General features: G+C 44.3%; 1 protein-coding gene across 1 annotated transcript in view; it reads left to right on the forward strand.

The window, feature by feature from the left end:
• The window catches only part of LOC126260190 (uncharacterized), a 101589-nt gene that overhangs the window by 11594 nt on the left and 66504 nt on the right, over positions 1-23491 (forward strand). The window contains exon 2 of the mRNA XM_049957467.1: positions 13973-14147. Within this exon, the coding sequence (XP_049813424.1) occupies positions 13979-14147 (169 nt within the window). The 5' untranslated portion in view covers positions 13973-13978. The remainder of the gene's footprint in view (positions 1-13972; positions 14148-23491) is intronic.

Raw genomic sequence — 23491 nt, forward strand, 5'->3', positions numbered from 1 at the left:
TCATCATGAGCCTCTGTATCCCATCCGTTGCTGCTATGGGCACCGACTAGATTGTGTGCAGTACGCTGACAGCTAAGGCAAACACCTAAGTTTTGTGGCATGAAAAACAGGTAATATCACAGAAAGAGCAATGACACCACAGATGCCGTGAGCTGCAATCTGGACACAATTTAATGGCACGAAGTTTTCTGGGGCACTTTGACAACGATGAGGAGGAAACTGTTGTATGAGCCTTCATTCATTCTGGGACACACCAAAAGTAAACAAAGTGCTTCTGTTTTTCATGTTAAACAACATTGAGGGTATTGGATCACTATCTACTGCATTAATTACAAATCCCATGTCGCCGGATGAACAGGCGCTTGGTAAATCGGATGTTGACATTTATTGGAAGTCATTAGTTGATCATAGAGTACAGTGGCGATAATACTCTGACAGTGTCGACAACAGAGGAATCATGAAACATAGCTTGTGCTGATGCAGCTACTCTGTGAGCTTTGGCAAGTTTTGACACACTGCTCAGGCTGGGATCAGCTTTCAGAACATTCTTTCTGTCAGGAGAAATATTTATAACAACATCACAGACTAATGAGTTGACATACTATATACCAGCTCTGTTTACAGAAAATGTCACACTTGTGAGCTAAGCCTTGCAAGTAAGCATCCCATGCTGCGTATGTTTCCTTACATTGCTTAATACATTGGTTAAATTTGAGCCCAGCTGCAACTACATGTGTTTGGTGAACATAGTAGTCAGGCGGCAAACCACAAACATCAGAAAGTCTAAAATCACTGTGGTCTGATAGTGTGTGTAGCTTTTGCACCACTTCGTGCAGTTTATTAATAGAAGCCAGAGTGTATTCTGACATTCAGGGTCAGTTACTTGATTTCTCTTTTTGAAGAAGCAAGCATGTGGAGGAGTGGGAGGCAAGGAAACTGCAATTGTAGACTGTTATTGGTTTTGCAGCAGTAGTAACAACAGTTTCTGTTGTTGCTGGTGGAATTCCCACTGCTGTTCATACCACTGCTGTTGGAGTTCTTACTTTTTTTCGTGCTATTGCTGTTGCTGCAGTTATTGTTGCTGTTGCAAGTGCAACTGCTGCTGCCAAAACCTTAGAAATTCATGATTCATGCCACATTGGAATAGTTGTGACAAGAAATTTCTTGTCATAGAGTTTTTGACCTACTCTTTATACGTAGAACATATTTATGATCACTCACACTGGCGGTAACAGAGAGGCCAGTGGAACAAACAGGGATTCCTGAGGTCAATGATGGTGGAATTCTTGAAGTGAATGTCTAAACAGAAACAAGTCCAGAGTGTAGGAAAGTCCTCTTAAGCATATACCAATAATCCGGAGAGTAATCCAAATCTAAAATATAATACAGGCAAAGTCAAAACTCTACCGATCAATAGTGTGTACTTAATGCTTCAGTGAGTTGGTAAGGTTGAGTAACCACAGTCGGGCCACAGCATTTACAGGAAGTCTTGCATTGGTAGACATCTTCATATTACATGCTTGTGGCTGTATCAGTGCCTTGCATGGGGGCAAGCTACAGTGGGAGTATGTAGCCCAAGTATCTCTGACATGTTCTCCATGTTGATACTTGGGCTTGGTAGCGAATCAAAGTCATTGCCAGATACTAAATTTTTAGGTGCAAGACATTTGGACAAGTCTTCTCATAGTTCTAATAAGACTATTTGTGCGACATGCATAAGGACAGCACATGAGGGTAGCCATTGCACACCGTCCTCTACCTTTGTAAACTGCCCAGAATATAACTCCCCATCCCCCTCAGTCATTGACATGTTCCGTTTTCAAAAGGGAGAAGAAAATCGAGGAGTGTGAAACATGTCACTGCCAGTCTCATTGAGATGCTATGAAAAAGTTCCAACGACTTCACCCAATCGACATGATGTCAAACTTTGTATTAAATTCCACATCTAGTGTGATGATGAGATCTCAGACAGCAACTTCTGGCCCTACCCACAGGTAATTGTCTGCTTTTCAGTCGGGGGGAGGGGGGGGGGGAATTAGCTCTCTTGACTTCCCCAGCCACTTCTCAACCCATGCTTCTGACATTTCTGTTGATAGCCACATCTAATGAAGTGCCCTCCATCCAGGATGAAACAGACCAGCAATCTATCACCAGCTAGTGGATGAAAGAGCCACATGTTGTGGGTCATAGAAAATAACAGTTCTCTTCTGCCCCGTAAGTCAAGGCAGGAAAATCCTTACAGCAATTGAAACCTCACAGGGATAATAGGGAAAAATCAGAAGTTAAACCAAATTTTGCTGCTCTGGTAGACCCCTATCCCCTCCCTTAGTCGAGCCTATGAATGCTGATGAAGACTCACACATTCAGGTGGAGCACGACTCAGAAGCGAAGTAATTTGTTCTTCTGTTTCCACTTCACTGCTTTCTCAGATCCCAATCTGCCATTCCTTCAGTGGAACAGTAATGGATACCATCATCACCTGGCTGAACACCATCAGTAGATATTAGCTGCTACTATTCAGTTGGTGTGGAACTACAGGAGACATTTCTCAGACACCCAGCTCTTCTTCTTCTTCTTCTTCTTCTTTTTCTTCTCATTGAACTACAACACTGTGTGAGTTTCAGCCTCATCAACAAGCTTCCTCCATTCTGCCCTCTCCGCCATGGTTCTCTGACATCCTTGGACTCGGATAGATTTTTTTGTCTTGTTACACGTCATCTGTCCACCATTTTCGGGGCCTTCCTCTCTGTATTCTTCCGGTTGGCCTCCATTCAAAAATCTTTTTGGTTGTTCTTCCAGTATCCATCCTGAGGACATGTCCAAGCCAGGATATTCTTCTGCTTTTTGTAATTCTTGTGAAGTCAGCTCCTTGTACAGCCTGTCCAGCTCAGTGTTTGTCTTAGATCTCCAGAAACCGTTACTATCCTGAACTGCTCCACAGATCTTACACACCACTCTACAATCAAATGTCCTCATCAGGGCTCGTTAGCGTCCATGTTTCGCATCCTTAGGCTACACTGGCTGGATCATGACCTTATATAGTTGCAGCTTCAGCTGCCTATTTAATAACCTAGAGGGCAATGATTTCTTAAATGTGTGGAAGCATCTATTACCATTTAGGATGTGGAGTTTTATTTCAGTTGACATGGAATTTGTGCTGTTTGTATTAGAGCCCAAATAGTCAAAGTTCTGCACATGTTCAAAATTGAAACCGTCTGCCGATAGTCTATCTAAGTTTTATTTTCCTTCTTGGTGAAATTTATCTACTTACTATTTGTTTCATTTATAGAAAGGCCTCTAGGTTCTGTGGCTTCTTTCAGCTCGGATCTTGTCCTCTCTAATGATCCCCTTCTACTACTAATAATTGCTACATCACCAGCATATGCGCATATCTGAGTCGACTTTGTGCCATGTAACCAGATATCTGAAGCTTCCGCATGGTTGCTTCAAGAGCCAGATTGAAAAGCATCATAGAGAGTGCGTCCCCTTGTCTGACTCCTTTACTAATGCTAAACCAATTGCTCAGTTCTCCATCCTCTCGTACGGCAGCCTTGGAACCAGCCAACGTTGCTTGAATAAGTGAGACATGCTTCAATGGTATATCAAGCAGCAGCAGGAATGTTGGAGCAGGCGTAAATGGGAAATACCTGTATGACTGCTCCCCATAAACCACCGCACCAACTTGGTTTGTGTAAATAGTATGCTTTGTTAATTATCTATGACAAGATAATACTGTATGCAAGATACAGGCTTCACTTTTAGACTAACACCCTTCCTGTAGTTTTCCAAGACCCTCTGACCTATCCCCCTGCAGGTCCGGGGTAAGAATAGGCCCGAGGTATTCCTGCCTGTCGTAAGAGGCGACTAAAAGGAGTTTCAACCATTTCGGCCTTCCATGTGATGGTCCCCCTTGGGGTTTGACCTCCATTTTTCAAAATTCTACAGAAGTATGAGCCTTTTGGGGAAGGACGCCTTACGTGGTGTATCACTGGTCCTCCGTGCACTAAGACCTTGGCACTCAGCATTGAAACGGCGTTGTAACCATACCCACTATTCCTCAAATTGGGCCTAAACGCCTGATGGGTTGTACAAGTTACGCCCATAATTCGTCCCCATCTGCACCTACGATCATGATGGACTTTCCATGGCATCCGAAATCCAGCATGGTAGCCAGCCCGTTGTGGTGGGGTCGTCATGTACCCTCTAGGTTGTAGCCCCCTGACAACACAGGGATCGTACTGCTGATACCTGAGCTGCACCCTCCCCACGTCGGCCAGGGAGTAGATGCCCGTCTCCTTGGGGCATCAGGACTCCCGGCAACGGTCATCCTGCCAGGTGGCCCTTGCTGAGGCTGGGTGGCGCCCATGGGGAGAGCCCCTGGGTGGTATCGGGGTGGACGTTTCGCAGATGAAACGTCAACATGTATCAGGTCGCTCTGCGGCCGAGCCTTTTAAAAGGAAAGGTTTTGTCTCTGGTTCTGGTTCTCCTGCCCTTTCCCCCTTGGCCACTCCCTGGGAGGAAGGACAGGCCCGCCGGCTTGGGGCGAAATACTTCCCCCGCTATTTTGTCTGTTCTCGGACCGATGGGGGGATGTTCGCCACTTCCAAGCCCATGTTCTTTGTACAGCACATCGAGGACATCTTCGGGGAACTCGAGGCTCTCAGTAAAATGTGTTCGGGGTCTGTTCTTATAAAGACCACCTCCGCCACACAGTCGGCGGCGCTCCAGGCATGCGACCGACTAGGGGACGTCCCAGTGTCCATTGTCCCACATCTGGCACTGAGTAGGACGCAGGGGGTTATTTTTCATCGGGACCTCCTGCTGCAATCTGATGAGGAGCTCAGGGCCAACCTGGAGCGCCGAGGCGTGCATTTCGTCCGGCGAGTCCAGCGCGGCCCCAAAGACCGTCGCATCGACACCGGGGCCTTTATCCTCGCCTTCGAGGGGGACGTTCTCCCGGAGAAGGTAAAGGTGATGTGCTACCGGTGCGGCGTGCGACCTTACGTCCCGCCTCCTATGCGCTGCTCTCGGTGTTTGCGCTTTGGGCACATGTCGTCACGGTGTGAGGCTGAGCCCCTTTGTGGCGATTGTGGACGTCCTCTTCATGAGGAACATACATGCACCCCACCACCTCGGTGCGTTAATTGTCCTGGCATCCACTCGCCTAGATCTTTAGACTGCCCCGCGTATCAGAAGGAGAAGAAGATTCAAGAACTTAAAACATTGGATCGTCTCTCTTATTCTGAGGCCAGGAAGAAGTATGACCGCCTCCATCCCGTGACGTTGACAACTTCGTGTGCCTCAGTCGTGTCCACTCCTTCCACAGTATCCTCACCCCTATCCTGTCCCCCCTCCACCTCCTCCCCCCATCCGGGGTCTATGCCTCCGCCTCCCAAATCCCTCCCTTCCAAATCCTCCTCCCCCGCGGCCCCCGCCCCCTCTGCCCCAGGGGCCACCCTTCCCCCCCCCCTCCCCCCCCGCCCCGTCCCACCGCCTGAGAAGCGATCCTCTTCTCAGGCGTCCATCGGGGAAACGTTCCGGACCCCGGCTTCCGAGGTCCGGCGTTCCAAAACGGACCCCGCGCGTGAGGACCTTCTTCGGGTGCAGTCCACCATCCCTGTGCCTCCTCGGACTTCCAAGAAGGCCTCCAAGAAGAAGTCTCTATTCCCCTCTCCACCCCGGCGCGTTTCGTGTGATGCTCCATCCGTGAGTCGCTGCTCCCGGCCGTCCTCAGTTTCGCCGGGATGCTCTGCTGCCAGGCACTCAGCTGGCCTCTCGTCGGCAAATGATGCTGCCCCTCCTACGCAACCCGGGACAGCGGCCGCAGCTGGCGACGACTTGATGGAACAGGATCCGCCTCCCGCCGGTTGTAGCGTTGTTCACTCAAAACCTGGCCCTCCGCAGCCGTCGAGGTGACCAGCTCTTCCCCCGTCTCGTTCCCCCCTTTTTTCTGACTAGCGATGGCCTTGTTACATTGGAACATAAGAGGTATTCGATCTAATCGGGAGGAATTACAACTGCTCCTCCGCCTGCACTGTCCGCTCGTCCTTGGTCTCCAGGAAACCAAGTTGTGCCCAACTGACCGTATTGCCTTTACCCACTCTACCTCGGAGCGGTATGACCTCACCCCTGTGGACAGTATTCCAGCTCATGGTGGGGTCATGTTGCTCGTTCGGGACGATGTCTATTACCATCCCATCCCATTGACCACCCCACTCCAAGCAATAGCTGTCCGTATTACTCTTTCTGCCTTTACTTTTTCCGTTTGTACCGTCTACACTCCATCGTCATCCGCAGTTAGTCGGGCTGACATGATGCACCTGATTGTTCAGCTTCCTACGCCGTTTTTATTGTTTGGTGACTTCAAAGCCCATCATCCCCTTTGGGGCTCTCCTGCATCCTGTCAAAGAGGCTCCCTCTTGGCGGATGTCTTCAACCATCTCAATCTTGTCTGCCTCAATACTGGCGCCCTGACTTTCCTCTCGGACTCTACTCATACCTACTCCCACTTGGACCTTTCGATCTGTTCTACCACTCTTGCCCGTCGGTTCGAGTGGTATGTCCTTTGTGACACCTATTCGAGCGACCACTTCCCCTGTGTCGTTCGTCTCCTGCACCACACTCCATCCCCACGTCCTTCGAGCTGGAACATACCGAAAGCTGACTGAGGACTTTACTCCTCCCTGGCGACCTTTCCGGACCATGATTTTCTCAGTTGTGACAGTCAGGTCGAGTACCTCACGGCTGTTATCATCAATGCTGCCGAACGTTCCATTCCTCATACTACCTCTTCTTCACGTCGTGTTTCCATCCCCTGGTGGAATGAGGCTTGTAGAGACGCTATCCGTGCTCGACGACGTGCCTTACGCATCTTTCGCCGCCATCGTACGTTGGCGAAATGTATTGGATACAAACGACTCCGAGCGCAATGCCGTAGAGTCATCAAAGACAGCAAAAAAGCTTGTTGGGCCTCTTTCACCAGCTCCTTTAACAGTTTTACTCCCTCTTCTGTCGTTTGGGGTGGCCTGCGCCGGCTGTCGGGCATTAAGGCCCACTCCTCGGTACCTGGCCTGACCTCAGGTAATGAGGTCCTTGTTGATCCTGTGGCTGTCTCCAACGCCTTCGGCCACTTTTTCGCGGAGGTTTCAAGCTCCGCCCATTACCACCCTGCCGTCCTTCCCAGGAAAGAGGCGGAAGAGGCTCGACGACCTTCCTTCCACTCGCTGAATCTGGAAACTTATAATGCCCCCTTTACTATGCGGGAACTCGAACGTGCGCTTGCACTGTCCCGGTCCTCTGCTCCGAGGCCAGATGCCATTCACGTTCAGATGCTGGCGCACCTTTCTCCGGCGGGCAAAAGCTTCCTTCTTCGTACCTACAATCGCGTCTGGACCGAAGGTCAGGTCCCCATGTGTTGGCGTGACGCCGTCGTTGTTCCTATACCCAAACGTGGGAAGGATAGACACCTTCCTTCTAGTTACCGCCCCATTTCTCTTACAAGCTGTGTCTGTAAGGTGATGGAGCGCATGGTTAACGCTCAGTTAGTCTGGATTCTTGAATCTCGACGGCTACTTACCAATGTTCAATGCGGCTTTCGTCGCCGCCGCTCCGCTGTTGACCACCTTGTGACCTTGTCGACATTCATCATGAACAACTTTTTGCGAAAGCGCCAAACGGTAGCCGTGTTCTTCGATTTGGAGAAGCCTTATGATACCTGTTGGAGAGGAGGTATCCTCCGCACTATGCACAGGTGGGGTCTACGCGGTCGCCTGCCCCTTTTTATTGATTCCTTTTTAACAGATCGAACGTTTAGGGTACGTGTGGGTTCCGTATTGTCCGACGTCTTCCTCCAGGAGAACGGAGTGCCTCAGGGCTCCGTCTTGAGCGTAGCCCTTTTTGCCATCGCGATCAATCCAATTATGGATTGCATTTCCCCTAATGTCTCAGGCTCTCTCTTTGTCGATGACTTCGCGATCTACTGCAGTGCCCAGAGAACATGCCTCCTGGAGCGCTGCCTTCAGCTTTGTCTAGACAGCCTATACTCATGGAGCGTGGCAAATGGCTTCCGGTTCTCTGAAGAGAAGACGGTTTGTATCAACTTTTGGCGATATAAAGCGTTCCTTCCGCCATCCTTACATCTCTCCCATTCGTGGAAACAACTAAGTTTCTAGGGCTCACATTGGACAGGAAACTTTGTTGGTCTCCGCACGTCTCTTATTTGGCAGCCCGTTGTACACGTTCCCTTAATGTCCTCAGAGTTCTTAGTGGTTCATCTTGGGGAGCGGATCGCACTGTCCTGCTTCGCTTGTATCGGTCCATAGTCCGATCGAAGCTGGATTATGGGAGCTTCGTCTACTTGTCTGCTCGGCCATCCCTCTTATGCCGTCTCAACTCCATCCACCATTGGGGGTTACGTCTTGCGACCGGAGCCTTCTACACTAGTCCCGTCGAGAGTCTTTATGCTGAAGCTGCCGAATTACCATTGACCTACCGGCGCGACGTACTGCTGTGTCAGTATGCCTGCCGGCTGTTGTCAATGCCTGACCACCCCTCTTATCAGTCCTTCTTCGCCGATTCTCTCGACCGTCAGTACGGGTTGTATGTGTCTGCCCTGCTGCCCCCTGGAGTCTGCTTCCGTCGCCTGCTTCGACAATTGGATTTTGCCCTCCCTACCACCTTCAGAGAGGGTGAGAGCCCGACACCACCTTGGCTCCAGGCTCCTGTTCATATTTATCTCGACCTCAGCTCGCTCCCGAAGGAGGGTACTCTGGCTGCAGTGTATTGCTCACGGTTTGTCGAACTTCGTGCGCGACTTGCCAGTCACACCTTTATTTACACCGATGGCTCCAAAACTGACGATGGTGTCGGCTGTGCCTTTGTCGTCGGGGCCGTCACCTTTAAATACCAGCTCCTCGACCAATGTTCCAGCTTTACGGCCGAGCTTTTTGCTCTCCATCAGGCCGTTCAGTATGCCCGCCGCCACCGCCATTCATCGTATGTAGTCTGCTCTGATTCACTCAGTGCTCTTCAGAGCCTTGGAGCTCCCTATCCGGTCCATCCCTTGGTGCAACGGATCCAGCAGTCCCTCCGTTCTTTCGCTGATGATGGCTCTCCTGTCAGCTTTCTGTGGGTTCCCGGACATGTAGGAGTGCCTGGGAATGAGGCTGCTGATGCTGCAGCCAAGGCTGCAGTCCTCCTGCCTCGGCCAGCCTCCCATCGTGTCCCGTCATCTGACGTTAGTGGGGTTGTTTGTAAGAGGCTTGTGTCGTTGTGGTGGGATACTTGGTCATCCCTTCAAGGAAACAAGCTCCGGGCAGTAAAACCGTTCCCAACTGCTTGGACAACCTCCTCCTGACCATCTCAGTGAGAAGAGGTCCTTCTGACCAGGTTGCGGATTGGGCATTGCCGGTTTAGCCACCGGTACCTGCTCTCCGGTGACCCAGCCCTGCAGTGCCCTTGTGGTCAAGCATTAACAGTGCGCCATGTTTTATTGTCGTGTCCCCGCTTTAGTCAATCTCGTGTTGTCCTGTCCCTGCCATCTACTTTACCGGATATTTTAGCTGATGACGCTCGAGCAGCTGCTCGTGTTCTTCGTTTTATAACTTTGACTGGCTTGTCCAAAGACATCTAACTCTTTTACTTATTTTATCTGCATCTTTGTAAGGACTTTCTGGTGTCTCCCCCTCCCCTTGAGTTTTACTAGATTCTATGTGCTCTAACAATTGTGACTGGGCGCTAATGACCTCAGTAGTTAAGCGCCCTTAAACCCCACCAAACAACCTCTGACCTAAAAAGAAAGCCACCCAGTCCCTTCCACATAGCCTCTGCTACCTGTGTAGGCACTCCATGTGTTTAGTGGATCCCTGATGTATTAAGTGGAACCAGAAAACCCACCACTGTATGGCGCACGTCGAGGAATCTGCAGCCCACACAGTTGCAGCACCTTTTGAGCCTCTCATTTAGACCCTCCACTCAACTCAATACCAAAGGTCTGCAGTCAATCCTTTCAACAATACTACAGATGTTGAGCTCTGCCTTCATCTCGCCAACAAGACTGGCCTTCTGTACCCTTCAAATAGCAGCCCAAAACCAGAGAGAATCACTTCCATTCAGAACCAACACACATCATTGGTACCGACATTATAAAATGACTTAGAGAGAATTTCTGTATGGTGCGAAAAGTGGCAATTAGCACTGAACAAAGAAAAGTGCGAGGTCATCCACATGGGTACTAAAAGAAATCTGATAAATTTTGGGTATACGAAAAATTGCACAAATATAAGGGCTGTCAATTCGCGTAAATACCTAGGAATTACAATTACAAGCAACTTAAATTGGAAATGCTACATAGATGATATTGTGGGGAAGGCGAAAAAAAGACTGCACTTTGTTGGCAGAACACTTAAAAGATGCGACAGACCCACTAAAGAGACAGCCTACATTACACTTGTCCGTCCTCTGCTGGAATATTGCTGTGCGGTATGGGATCCTTACCAGGTAGGATTGACGGAGGACATCGAAAAAGTGCAAAGAAGGGCAGCCCGTTTTGTGTTATCATGCAATAGGCGTGAGAGTGTCACTGATATGATACGCGAGTTGGGGTAGAAGTCACTGAAACAAAGGTGGTTTTCTTTGCAGCGAGATCTATTTACAAAATTTCAATCACCAACTTTCTCATCCGAATGCGTAAATATTTTGTTGACACCCACCTACGTAGGAAGAAATGATCATCATAATAAAATGAGAGAAATCAGAGTTCGAACGGAAAGATTTAGGTGTTCCTTTTTCCACACGCCATTCAAGAGTGGAATGGTAGAGAAGTAGTATGAAAATGGTTCGATGAACCCTCTTCCAGGCACTTAAGTGTGAATTGCGGAGTAATCATGTGGATGTAGAAATATGTGGGGGTTGTGTGGCTTTCAGAATAGATAGTGCTCCTGGGAGGAATGGTTGTTGTTGTTGTGGTCTTCAGTCCTGAGACTGGTTTGATGCAGCTCTCCATGCTACGCTATCCTGTGCAATCTTCTTCATCTCCCAGTACCTATTGCAGCCTACATCCTTCTGAATCTGCTTAGTGTATTCATCTCTTGGTCTCCCTCTACGATTTTTACCCTCCACACTGCCCTCCAATGCTAAATTTGTGATCCCTTGATGCCTCAAAACATGTCCTACCAACCGATCCCTTCTTCTAGTCAAGTTGTGCCACATACTTCTCTTCTCCCCAATCCTATTCAATACCTCCTCATTAGTTACGTGATCTACCCGCCTTATCTTCAGCATTCTTCTGTAGCACCACATTTCGAAAGCTTCTATTCTCTTCTTGTCCAAACTAGTTATCGTCCATGTTTCACTTCCATACATGGCTACACTCCATACAAATACTTTCAGAAACGACTTCCTGACACTTAAATCTATACTCAATGTTAACAAATTTCTCTTCTTCAGAAACGATTTCCTTGCCATTGCCAGTCTACATTTTATATCCTCTCTACTTCGACCATCATCAGTTATTTTACTCCCTAAATAGCAAAACTCCTTTACTACTTTAAGTGTCTCATTTCCTAATCTAATTCCCGCAGCACCACCCGATTTAATTCGACTACATTTCATTTCATTATCCTCGTTTTGCTTTTGTTGATGTTCATCTTATATCCTTCTTGCAAGACAGTGTCCATTCCGTTCAACTGCTCTTCCAAGTCCTTTGCTGTCTCTGACAGAATTACAATGTCACCAGCAAACCTCAAAGTTTTTATTTCCTCTCCATGGATTTTAATTCCTACTCCGAATTTTTCTTTTGTTTCCTTTACTGCTTGCTCTATATACTGATTGAATAACATCAGGGAGAGGCTACAACCCTGTCTCACTCCTTTCCCAACCACTGCTTCCCTTTCATGCCCCTCGACTCTTATAACTGCCATCTGGTTGCTGTACAAATTGTAAATAGCCTTTCGCTCCCTGTATTTTACCCCTGCCACCTTCAGAATTTGAAAGACAGTATTCCAGTTAACATTGTCAAAAGCTTTCTGTAAGTCTACAAATGCGAGAAACGTATGTTTGCCTTTTCTTAATCTTTCTTCTAAGATAAGTCGTAAGGTTAGTATTGCCTCACGTGTTCCAACATTTCTACGGAATCCAAACTGATCTTCCCCGAGGTCCGCTTCTACCAGTTTTTCCATTCGTCTGTAAAGAATTCACGTTAGTATTTTGCAGTTGTGACTTATTAAACTGATAGTTCGGTAATTTTCACATCTGTCAACACCTGCTTTCTTTGGGATTGGAATTATTATATTCTTCTTGAAATCTGAGGGTATTTCGCCTGTGTCATACATCTTGCTCACCAGATCGTAGAGTTTTTTCATGACTGGCTCCATCAGTAGTTCTAATGGAATGTTGTCTACTCCCGGGGCCTTGTTTCGACTCAGGTCTTTCAGTGCTCTGTCAAACTCTTCACGCAGTATCTTATCTCCCATTTCGTCTTCGTTTACATCCTCTTCCATTTCCATAATATTGTCCTCAAGTACATCGCCCTTGTATAAACCATCTATATACTCCTTCCACCTTTCTGCCTTTCCTTCTTTGCTTAGAACTGGGTTGCCATCTGAGCTCTTGATATTCATACAAGTGGTTCTCTTCTCTCCAAAGGTCTCTTTAATTTTCCTGTAGGCAGTATGTATCTTACCCCTAGTGAGACAAGCCTCTACATCCTTACATTTGTCCTCTAGCCATCCCTGCTTAGCCATTTTGCACTTCCTGTCGATCTCATTTTTGAGACGTTTGTATTCCTTTTTGCCTGCTTCATTCACTGCATTTTTATATTTTCTCCTTTCATCAATTAAATTCAATATTTCTTCTGTTACCCAAGGATTTCTATTAGCCCTCTCCTTTTTACCTACTTGATCGTCTGCTGCCTTCACTACTTCATCCCTCAGAGCTACCCATTCTTCTTCTACTGTATTTCTTTCCCCCATTCCTGTCAATTGTTCCCTTATGCTCTCCCTGAAACTCTCTACAACCTCTGGTTCTTTCAGTTTATCCAGGTCCCATCTCCTTAAATTCCCACCTTTTTGCAGTTTCTTCAGTTTCAATCTGCAGTTCATAACCAATAGATTGTGGTCAGAATCCACATCTGCCCCTGGAAATGTCTTACAATTTAAAACCTGGTTCCTAAATCTCTGTCTTACCATTATATAATCTATCTGATACCTTTTAGTATCTCCAGGATTCTTTCAGGTATACAACCTTCTTTTATGATTCTTGAACCAAGTGTTAGCTATGATTAAGCTATGCTCTGTGCAAAATTCTACAAGGCGGCTTCCTCTTCCATTTCTTCCCCCAAATCCATATTCACCTACTATGTTTCCTTCCCTCCCTTTTCCTACTGACGAATTCCAGTCACCGATGACTATTAAATTTTCGTCTCCCTTCACTACCTGAATAATTTCCTTTATCTTGTCATACATTTCTTCAATTTCTTCATCATCTGCAGAGCTAGTTGGCATATAAACTTGTACTACTGTAGTAGGCATGGGCTTTGTGTCTATCTTGGCCACAATAATGCGTTCACTATGCTGCTTGTAGTAGCTAACCCGCACTCCTATTTTTTTATTCATTATGAAACCTACTCCTGCATTACCCCTATTTGATTTTGTATTTATAACCCTGTATTCACCTGACCAAAAGTCTTGTTCCTTCTGCCACCGAACTTCACTAATTCCCACTATATCTAACTTTAACCTATCCATTTCCCTTTTTAAATTTTCTTAGCTACTTGCCCAATTAAGGGATCTGACATTCCACGCTCCGATCCGTAGAACGCCAGTTTTCTTTCTCCTGATAATGACGTCCCCTTGAGTAGTCCCTGCCCGGAGATCCGAATGGGGGAATGGTAAGGTCTAGTATTATTATTCAAGTCTCATGAAATAAATGTTTTTGATTGTATTGTGTAATTAACTTTCCAATAAATTTCTTTCAGGTGGTGATGCTGAACAGTTCATCTGAAGGAACCAGCCAAAATGGATATGTGAAAAAATCACCATTTGCATTTATTTCAAATTTATTTAAAAGAAAGAAAAATCGTGGTTCAAGAAATGATGTGAAGTTCAAGGACTGTGCTTTCGGGGCAATGGAAGGTGGATCAGGATGTCCATGTATGTTGGAAACCTTTTGATAGTGTGTTTTAGTCTAGTTCATATTATGTTTTGCATTTTCCATTGCTAGTTAGTTTCTTGCTTTTGCATCTTCCACAATGCCTGAAATCTAGAGAGCAACATATTTATTTGGCCATTGTGTCGTAACATTTTTCCTTTTAAATTAGAATGTCAAAAAATTTCTTTACTGGCATTACACACACACACACACACACACACACACACACACACAAGTTGGCAGAAAATGTTTACGTTATGTATATTATTTTATCTGGAATATGTCATTGTTAGTTTATTAGTTATGGATCTCTTTCTTTGAAATGAAGGGAATAAGCTCTCTATTGTAAAACACTTTTTTGTGTCATAACACAAGGAAGAAATAAAAACATTCAGCTATGGGTATGAGCATGTAGAGGAATTGTTCCTCAAGTTTAGAAAAATAATTGTCCAAGCAGTGGACAGAAACGAATTTAATAGATCATTTCATGATCATGGAAGGGTCCCTTCATGGCATACAGTCTCTTTAAAGAAACTTTTAAAGAAATAGTGGCTGCTGCACAATAGGTGTAAAACAAAACATAGGGCTGTAGATCGAGGAATTTGGAGTGCAACACATTTGGTTACAAAAGGAGGACCTCTTACAAAACCTAAAGATATTTTGGTCATACCTGACGGCTGTCAGTAGCACCAAAGTTTGCGTCCAGATACTCCTGGAAGGCACAACAACAGAAACCAAAGGTAGCAAAGAGAAAGCAGAAATGATGAACCTCATTTTCAAATGTTCCTTTACAAAGGAAGATCATGGAGTACTGCACCAGTTTAATTCTTGCATCACTTGAAATGTTCCTCAGTTTTAGAAATGTAAATTTTCAGTTTGTGAGTGTTGTTATTCCAATCCAAGAACACTGTAATTTATTTCTCAAACAGTGCACACGTATGGAAGGCAAGGTGCAACACAACTCTCAGTAAGGAAGGGACTGGCTGAGTCTTGTGCTCTGGACTATATATTTATTATTTCCAAGAGGGGGCACAGCTGGCATGCTGCGCATACAACTGCTGTTGCATTAGCAGGCTGGGTGGCCCCTAGTGGCTGAATCAAGTACAGATGTCACACAAGAACTGAGAAGCAGCACACACAAAATTGGTAGTTACAGCACTTGTCTTCCTTTGCGAAGAAGTGAGCACTGTGCTCACATCCATTTCTTCTGTAGTCAATGTAGGTTGTTGAGTTGTGTGATGTACTGCCACCTGTGCATATGGTCAGAAGTGGCATGAGCGAAGACAAGTGCGTGTCTGCCCCTGCTGTGAGAGGCTGTATGATAGGATAGGCAACACTGGCATAGTGTCCATTTCCTCATCTGAGTCCAGTCTCGGAGAAGGAGGTTGCGGTGAGGGTGGTGGAACAGCAGCGCTAGCTGTGATGGAGGCAGTGAAGGCATCAGCTGTGACAGTGTGGGAAACTGAGTCCCGCTGTGGCCCCTGACAGCTGAAGGGGGCACCCACAGCAGAGGAAACAGTTGTAAAAATGTCGGCAGTGGTGGCGGAGAAGGCAAGGGCACTTTCCATGATGTAGGAGACAACCAGGAGATGGTGGACGCAGGGACGGTGGAGGCGCACTTCGTAAGCACCCGCCCAGTGAGATCTTAGCTGGTCAATGTGTTGCGACACCATCCACTTAGCTGTGTGGACAATGCAAAGGCGTTGGCCGTGGGTACTCTTGATTACCGGCGGCACTCATTGTGGCCAGTGGGCAATCCCGTGAGCCAATACAGCGGTGCCAGGCCGGAAGTGCTGAGGCACCGGTGCCGGTGGGTGGCCTGACATCGGCTGAAGCATGTAGCAGAGTCCAGGGCTGATGACCATGCAACAACTCCACCAGACCTTCCGGCAATGGGGGTGAACCTATAAGAACTGAGGAACTAGTCAAGAGCTACTTCCAGTGGCACATCCAGAACGTAATTTTTCATCTGAGTCTTGAATATTCGTACTAGTCATTCTGCTTCCTCATTTGATTGAGGGTGGAAAGGAGGAGACATGACTTGGAGAGCACCACTTTTTTTTTACAAAAATCTTCAAGTACCTGAGATATGAACTGGGGGCCATTGTCTGCAAGTAACATATACGGAAGACCTTCCGCTGCAAAAAAATTTTTGACAGAGCAGAAATTGTTGCTGTTGCAGAAGTGAACAGGCAGCGCACCACATACAGAAATGTAGGATAAAAACATCAGTTATAACAAGCCAGTAGGAAGTCAAAAAAAGTTCCACAAAATCTACACGAATTTGGTCCCAAGGCTGCTGTGGATCTGGCCATAGTGACAAAGAAGCACGGGGAGCCACCTGATGGGTGGCATACTGTAGGCAGGCTACAAGAACTTACATCATTTTTCCATCAATATCTGGCCAAAAAACATGTCTACATACTAACACTTTTGTATATGACACACCCCAGTGGTCGACATGTAATAAATGTATAACCTCACACTGAAGGGCAGACAGGACTACCATCCGAGGAGTGGAGTCCTCTCTAGCTAACAGCAACACTCCATCCCAAACAGAAAGATGATTTTGTAATGCAAAATAATTTCTCAGTGGATCAGAAACATGACCTGAACATCCAGCCAGCCATGTTGCTCAAAACAACTTTACTTACAACAAGATTAAGATCCACGGCTACTGCGGCTGCAGTTTCAGTGCTAGTAACAGGAAAACCATCAACAACATTTTGAGCTTCCACATCTAAATGAAAACAAAGTAATTCCTCTTTATCAAGCTGTGGATTAGGACTAATCGGCAAACACGATAAGACATCAGCATTTGCATGTTGCACTGTGGGTTGAAAATGTATCTCATATTTTTATCATGACAAGAAAAGAGCCCGCCACTGTAAGCATTGTGTGGCTTTGTCCAGTGAGGATGCCGAAGGGTTGAAAGGAGACACCAAAGATTTTTGGCCCGTGGACAGGTAAAACTTTTACTCATATAGTAGAGGATATATGATCTCCAAAGCCTTGTTCTCTATCTGAGAATAACGCAGTTGTGCAAAATTTAAGGACTTAGAGGCATATGCAATAGGACATTTAGAACCATCCACATGCTTATGAACAAGAATAGTACCAGTGCCAACTGAGATGTATCTGTCTTTAACACTAGGTGCTGGGCCAGCTGAAAAGTGACCATACAACAGGCCGAGTGCAGCTTAAATTTCAATGCCTGGTCTCAAGTCGGGGACTAGTGGAAAGGAACATCTTTACATAATAATGCGTGGAATTGTTGTGCCACAGTAGCAGTGTCCAGTATTAATGCGTGGTAGTATTCAATTTTGCAGTATGGCAATAGCATCAATATGGTGGCACAATTGTTTAACGCGAGCACGCAACACATCAGAGCCCAAATAAACAATGATGGTTGAAGAAACTGTGCCTTGTCCAAATCGCACTTTAACCCTGCATACTGTAAAACAGAAAATATAACACGAAGGTTCTACAAATGTTCCTCTGTAGAGGTACCATACATAAATGTTTCATCTAAATAGTTAATGTAGCCTCAAACTGATGCAATAAGTTGCTCTAAAAAACAATGAAAAACAGCTGGTGCGCTTGCCACACCAAAAGGCAAACACTGATATTGATAAAACCCAGCTGGGGTATTGATAACTAGAAGGCATTTATATTCCTCATCAAGTGGCAACAGTAAATATGCCTATGCCAAGTCAATCTTTGAAAGAGAATGGCCTTTTAGTAATTTTGCTAACACCTTGTGCATTAATAGATGTTTTTAAAAAGCAGTGCAGAGGCATAATTTATTGGTAGGTTTTTTGACTATCATCAGCGGTACTTACCACTCACTGGGAGAAAATCTGTTGAATAACATCAAGGGATTGAAGCCAAATCTAATTCTGTGGTGTTTTTTAGTCACCAGTGGGTGCTGAAAAACCGGGGGTGGGCATTGTTGGATCATAATATGAGCTTGTAATTCTATTGCACAACACACTTTTAGAGGAGTAGAGAGGAAAATTTGGCACAGACAGCATGCAACTTGATCAGAAACCAAATGTGCTTCAGCATCGATTGAGAATGCAAACAGTTTAAAAATGTCCAAACCAAACAAATTTTCATTGTCCACAACTAGGAATGTTAATGAATGAACACAGCCTTGTAAGTCATAGCTATAGAAAAGTGACCAAGAATGGGAATCTTTTGTTTGTTATAACATGTCAGCCTCTGAAGAGGAGAACCCAAATCCACATGTCTGAGAATTCACAAATGCTGCTTCTGCATCTGTGTCTCCCTGCGTTTTCAATTATTTTTTAAACACAACACACTTCAGTGGATAACTTGCTTTGAGACACCATCACTGATGATACACTGTTCACGTCCATGTTCGTTTTGTCCTCACAGAGGTTTGGAAAAGAGTTACTTGCAGAACCAATGTGTCCTTTCTTATGGTACCTATTGCACATTGCCCAGCTCTTGGGACATATGGTCCATTCATGTTGAATGAAGCAGTACGGGCATGAAGACAGTGGAGCATGAGGCTGTCGCTGTTTTGATGTGGACTATTGTTGTCGCAAATGCGAGTTACATATATTATGCTGAGACGTCTGCTGGACTGCTGCAATAGCATCTATGTTCCCATGTGAACTGACTGAAGGCTGGGAGGGGTGAGAGGAACTGATTTCTTAAACTTTGTACCAGGCTTCTATCTGACTTCCTGACAGTTTCAAAATTACAAATGACTGAGCTAAGTTCAATACTTACGTAAGCATAGAGTTTTTACACTGTAGAGCTCGCTCTCATACTTCCCTATCATGAGCAAAACGTATGACTGCATTGTGAACTATTTCATTGGTGTAGGATTCCTTATGAACATATGTCACAAAATTATTGTATTGTATTGTATTGTATTTATGATGGTGGCTAAGCCCGTGTACCTCTACTGCCCATGCTGTGTATGTTTTGGCAGCAGTGAAACTCCACACGAGAAGCAATAATGCGAGTACATTTACAGTGATAGGTAGAAAGTAGCTCACACATCTGATCAAAAGGAAGACTTGAGGGTTCTTGTAAGGAGGCAAGCCGACACAACAAAGTTCTGATACCAGTGAGTTCAAATCCACAACAAATAAAGGACCTTGCAAAAGCTTACATCTGTTACCCCAAATGCATGGAAATGCCGGTGCAGATGTTTTTCGTAAGCATCCCAGTCTTTTGCTGCATCGCTGTATGTTGGGAACGGCAGTGGATATGTTGGTGGAGGGACCACAGTTTGTGCGAGTGTAGTTGTTAAACTGGAAATAGTGACTGTTAGTGTCTGCTATTGATCAATAAGGGATTTAAGTGCTGCTTCCATGGACTCAAAAGACTAATGACTGAAGTGGAACATATGGTGTCAAATACCTTACTTGTTGCCAAAAAGTATTTTAACCCAAGACCACTGTAATTTATTGCTCAAACAGTACACACACATGGAAGACATGGTACAACACAATCAGCAATACACAAGTGATCAGCGGAGCCTTGCACTCCAGCCTGTATATTCATTAGTTCCAATAGGGGGTGCAGCCGGGGTTGCGCCATGCAACTGCTGTCTTATTAGCTGACCATGTGGCCTCTAGTGGCCGAATCAAACATAAACTTCATGTGCAAACTATGAAATGGCGCATACACAAAATAGGTACCTACGGCAGTTGTTATTCTCAAATTCTGAGCTGCTGCATCTTGAACAAATGTCCATGTAAAACTGTGTAAATCACATTAATGTGGACTTCTCCTCTGTTGCAGCTGCGTACTGAAATCTGGAAGCTGTGACTAAATTTTTGACATTCTTCTAAGTAATAGAAGGCAGTTCCTGTGAACGCAGGTGCATTGCTCCTTCTGTTGCAATTGGTGTATGAAAGACAACACTAATATATAATGATTAGATTAGATTAGATTTACTTTCATTCCAATTGATCCACAGTGAGGAGGTCCTCCAGGATGTGGAACATGTCAGAAAAACAACAATACATAACAAATATTTACAACTAAAACAAATAGGCTAATGTACCATTCCACAGGTCCCAAGTGGAATGATCGTCATTTTTTAATGAACACTAAGAGTCATTTTACAAATACTAATGCACTGAATTTAAAATAAAAAAGTTTTTTATTTATTTATAAGGTATTACAACTACTGTAATACTTATTTACAATGAACACATTACTGCACTGAAATGGTGCAGAAGTTAGATTATACTAACACACACACACACAAATTTTCAATGAACACATTACTGCACTGAAATTGTGCAGAAGTTATGTTGTACTTATATACAAATCAGTTGGTTTTACTAAGAAATTCATCAATGGAGTAGAAGGAGTTGGCCACCAATAAATCCTTTAGGCTTCTCTTAAACTGAATTTCATTGGTTGTTAAGCTTTTTATGGCTGCTGGCAAGTTATTGAAAATGTGTGTTCCTGAATAATGCACACCTTTTGTACAAGACTAAGTGACTTTAAATCCTTGTGAAGATTATTCTTATTTCTAGTATTGATTCCATGAATTGAGCTGTTGGTTTGAAAAAGTGATATATTTTTAATGACAAATTTCATTAAGGAATAAATATATTGGGAAGCAGTAGTTAGTATCCCTAGTTCCCTAAACAGGCTTCTGCAGGATGTTCTTGAGTTCACACCACATATAACTCACTGCACGTTTTTGTGCCCGGAAAACTTTACCTTAGCTTGATGAATTACCCCAAAAAATAATCCCATATGACATTATGGAATGAAAGTAAGCATAGTATGCCAGCTTTTTCATTTTTATATCCCCTATGTCTGACAAAATTCGCATTGCAAACAGAGATTTGTTAAGACGCTTCAGCAGTTCTGTGGTGTGCTCCTCCCAGTTGAATTTATTATCAAGCTGTAATCCCAAGAATTTAAACACTGTCCACTTCTTCTATCTTCTTGTCATCGTATGTTAGACATATACTCTTGGGACACCCCTTACAAGTTCTGAACTGCATGTAGTGTGTTTTTTCAAAGTTTAGTGACAAAGAATTGGCTAGGAACCAGTGATTAATGTCCACAAATATTTTATTGGCTGATCTTTCTAAGACTACACTTGATTTGCTATTTATTGCAATGTTTGTATCATCGGCAAACAAAACAAACTTGGCATCTGGTAATGTTACTGATGAAAGGTCATTGATATACACAAGAAAAAGTAAGGGCCCCAAAATGGAACCTTTTGGGACCCCACATGTAATTAGTTCCCAGTTAGATGATGCCTGATAGCTTGATACATGTCTCTTTTCTAATAACACCCTTTGTTTCCTGCCAGAGATATAAGATTTGAACCATTTTGCAGCATTTCCTGTTATACTATAGTATTCTAGTTTACTTAAAAGGATATTGTGATTTACACAGTCAAATGCCTTTGACAGATCACAAAATATACCAGTTGCCTGCAATTTTTTGTCTAATGAATTAAGCACATTTTCACTGTAAGTGTAGATAGCCTTCTCAATATCAGAATCTTTTAGAAATCCAAACTGTGACTTTGACAGTATGTTATTTGAGATAAGATGGTTATAAAGACGACTGTACATTACTTTTTCTAAATTTTTTGAGAATGCTGGCAACAGTGAAATTGGACGGAAATTTGATGCTATTTCTTTATATCCCTTCTTAAACAGTGGCTTAACTTCAGCATATTTCAGCCATTCAGGAAATATTCCACTAATAAACGACTGGTTACACAGATAGCTTAATATGTTACTTAGCTCAGAATCACATTCTTTAGTTAACTTTGTTGATATTTCATCATACCCACTAGATGTTTTTGATTTTCAAGATTTTATGATGGACATTATTTCTGTTGGGGTAATGAGGGTCAAATTCATATTATGGAAGTTATTTGAAATGTCTGGTCTAAGGTAATCCATAGCAGCATCTACCGAACCTGACAACCCCATCTTTTCAGTAACAGTTATAAAATGTTTGTTAAAAAGTTCTGCAACACTATACACATCTGTCACCAATGTATCATTTACTCTTAATGCTATTTGTTCCTCTTCATGTCTGGTTCTACCGGTCTCCTCCTTCACTATATCCCATATTGTCTTTATTTTGTTATCTGATATGACTATCTTTTCCTTGTAATATATTTGCTTTGACATCCGTATTACAGTCTTTAATATTTTGCAGTATTTCTTATAATGTGCTATAGCATCAACATTGGAAATGTTTCGGATTGACAGATACAGTTTTCTTTTTGAAACTTCCTGGCAGATTAAAACTGTGTGCCCGACCGAGACTTGAACTCGGGACCTTGGCCTTTCGCGGGCAAGTGCTCTACCAACTGAGCTTCCGAAGCACGACTCACGCCCGGTACTCACAGCTTTACTTCTGCCAGTACCTCGTCTCCTACCTTCCACCAGGCGTGAGTCGTGCTTCGGTAGCTCAGTTGGTAGAGCACTTGCCCGCGAAAGGCAAAGGTCCCGAGTTCGAGTCTCGGTCGGGCACACAGTTTTAATCTGCCAGGAAGTTTCATATCAGCGCACACTCCGCTGCAGAGTGAAAATCTCATTCCAGTTTTCTTTTTGTTTTACAAGATACCCCTATTCCTCGAGTAATCCATGGCTTCTTTGTAGCCTTTGCTCTAACCTTGGTAAGTTTTGGGGGAAAACAGTGTTCGAATAAGGTAAGCACTTTATTAGCAAAAATGTTATATTTTTCATTCATGCCATGAGCACTGTAGACATCAGTCCAGTGAATGTCTCTGAGGAGTGTCCTAAAATAATAAATTTTTGGCTTACTGATTACCCTCTTGAGCTCAGATTTAACAGATTTTATATCCTGTTCAGTATTAACATTTAACAGAAGGAACTGCATGTCATGGTCTGAGAGGCCATTGACTATTGGTTTTGTAATATAATTTTGTTCATTGGACTTTTCTATAAAGATATTATCAATGGCTGTTTGTGAGCAAGTGGCTATCCTAGTGGGGAACTTTACAGTGGGAATTAAGTTGAATGATAGTGTTGCTAACTCTAATAAGTTCTTATTGGAAGAGTCTTTAAGGAAATCTACATTGAAATCACCAGCAACCACTATTTCTTTGTTTTTGGTTGTTAAATGGGCCAGTACAGCTTCAAGGTGGTTGACAAACAGATTAAAATTACCTGCAGGTGCTCGATATACACTTAACATTATGAAGGGTTTTTTGTGAAATTCTAATTCTGTTGCACATGCTTCCATATGCTGTTCTAGGCAAAATTTATGAATGTCTATGTTCTTAAATTTATGACAGTTCCTGATGAATGTGGCAACTCCTCCTTTCTCCATTTCTGATGTACAA

The sequence above is a fragment of the Schistocerca nitens genome, chromosome 5 (genome assembly GCF_023898315.1).
Source record: "Schistocerca nitens isolate TAMUIC-IGC-003100 chromosome 5, iqSchNite1.1, whole genome shotgun sequence".
Classification (NCBI taxonomy): Eukaryota; Metazoa; Arthropoda; class Insecta; order Orthoptera; family Acrididae; genus Schistocerca; species Schistocerca nitens.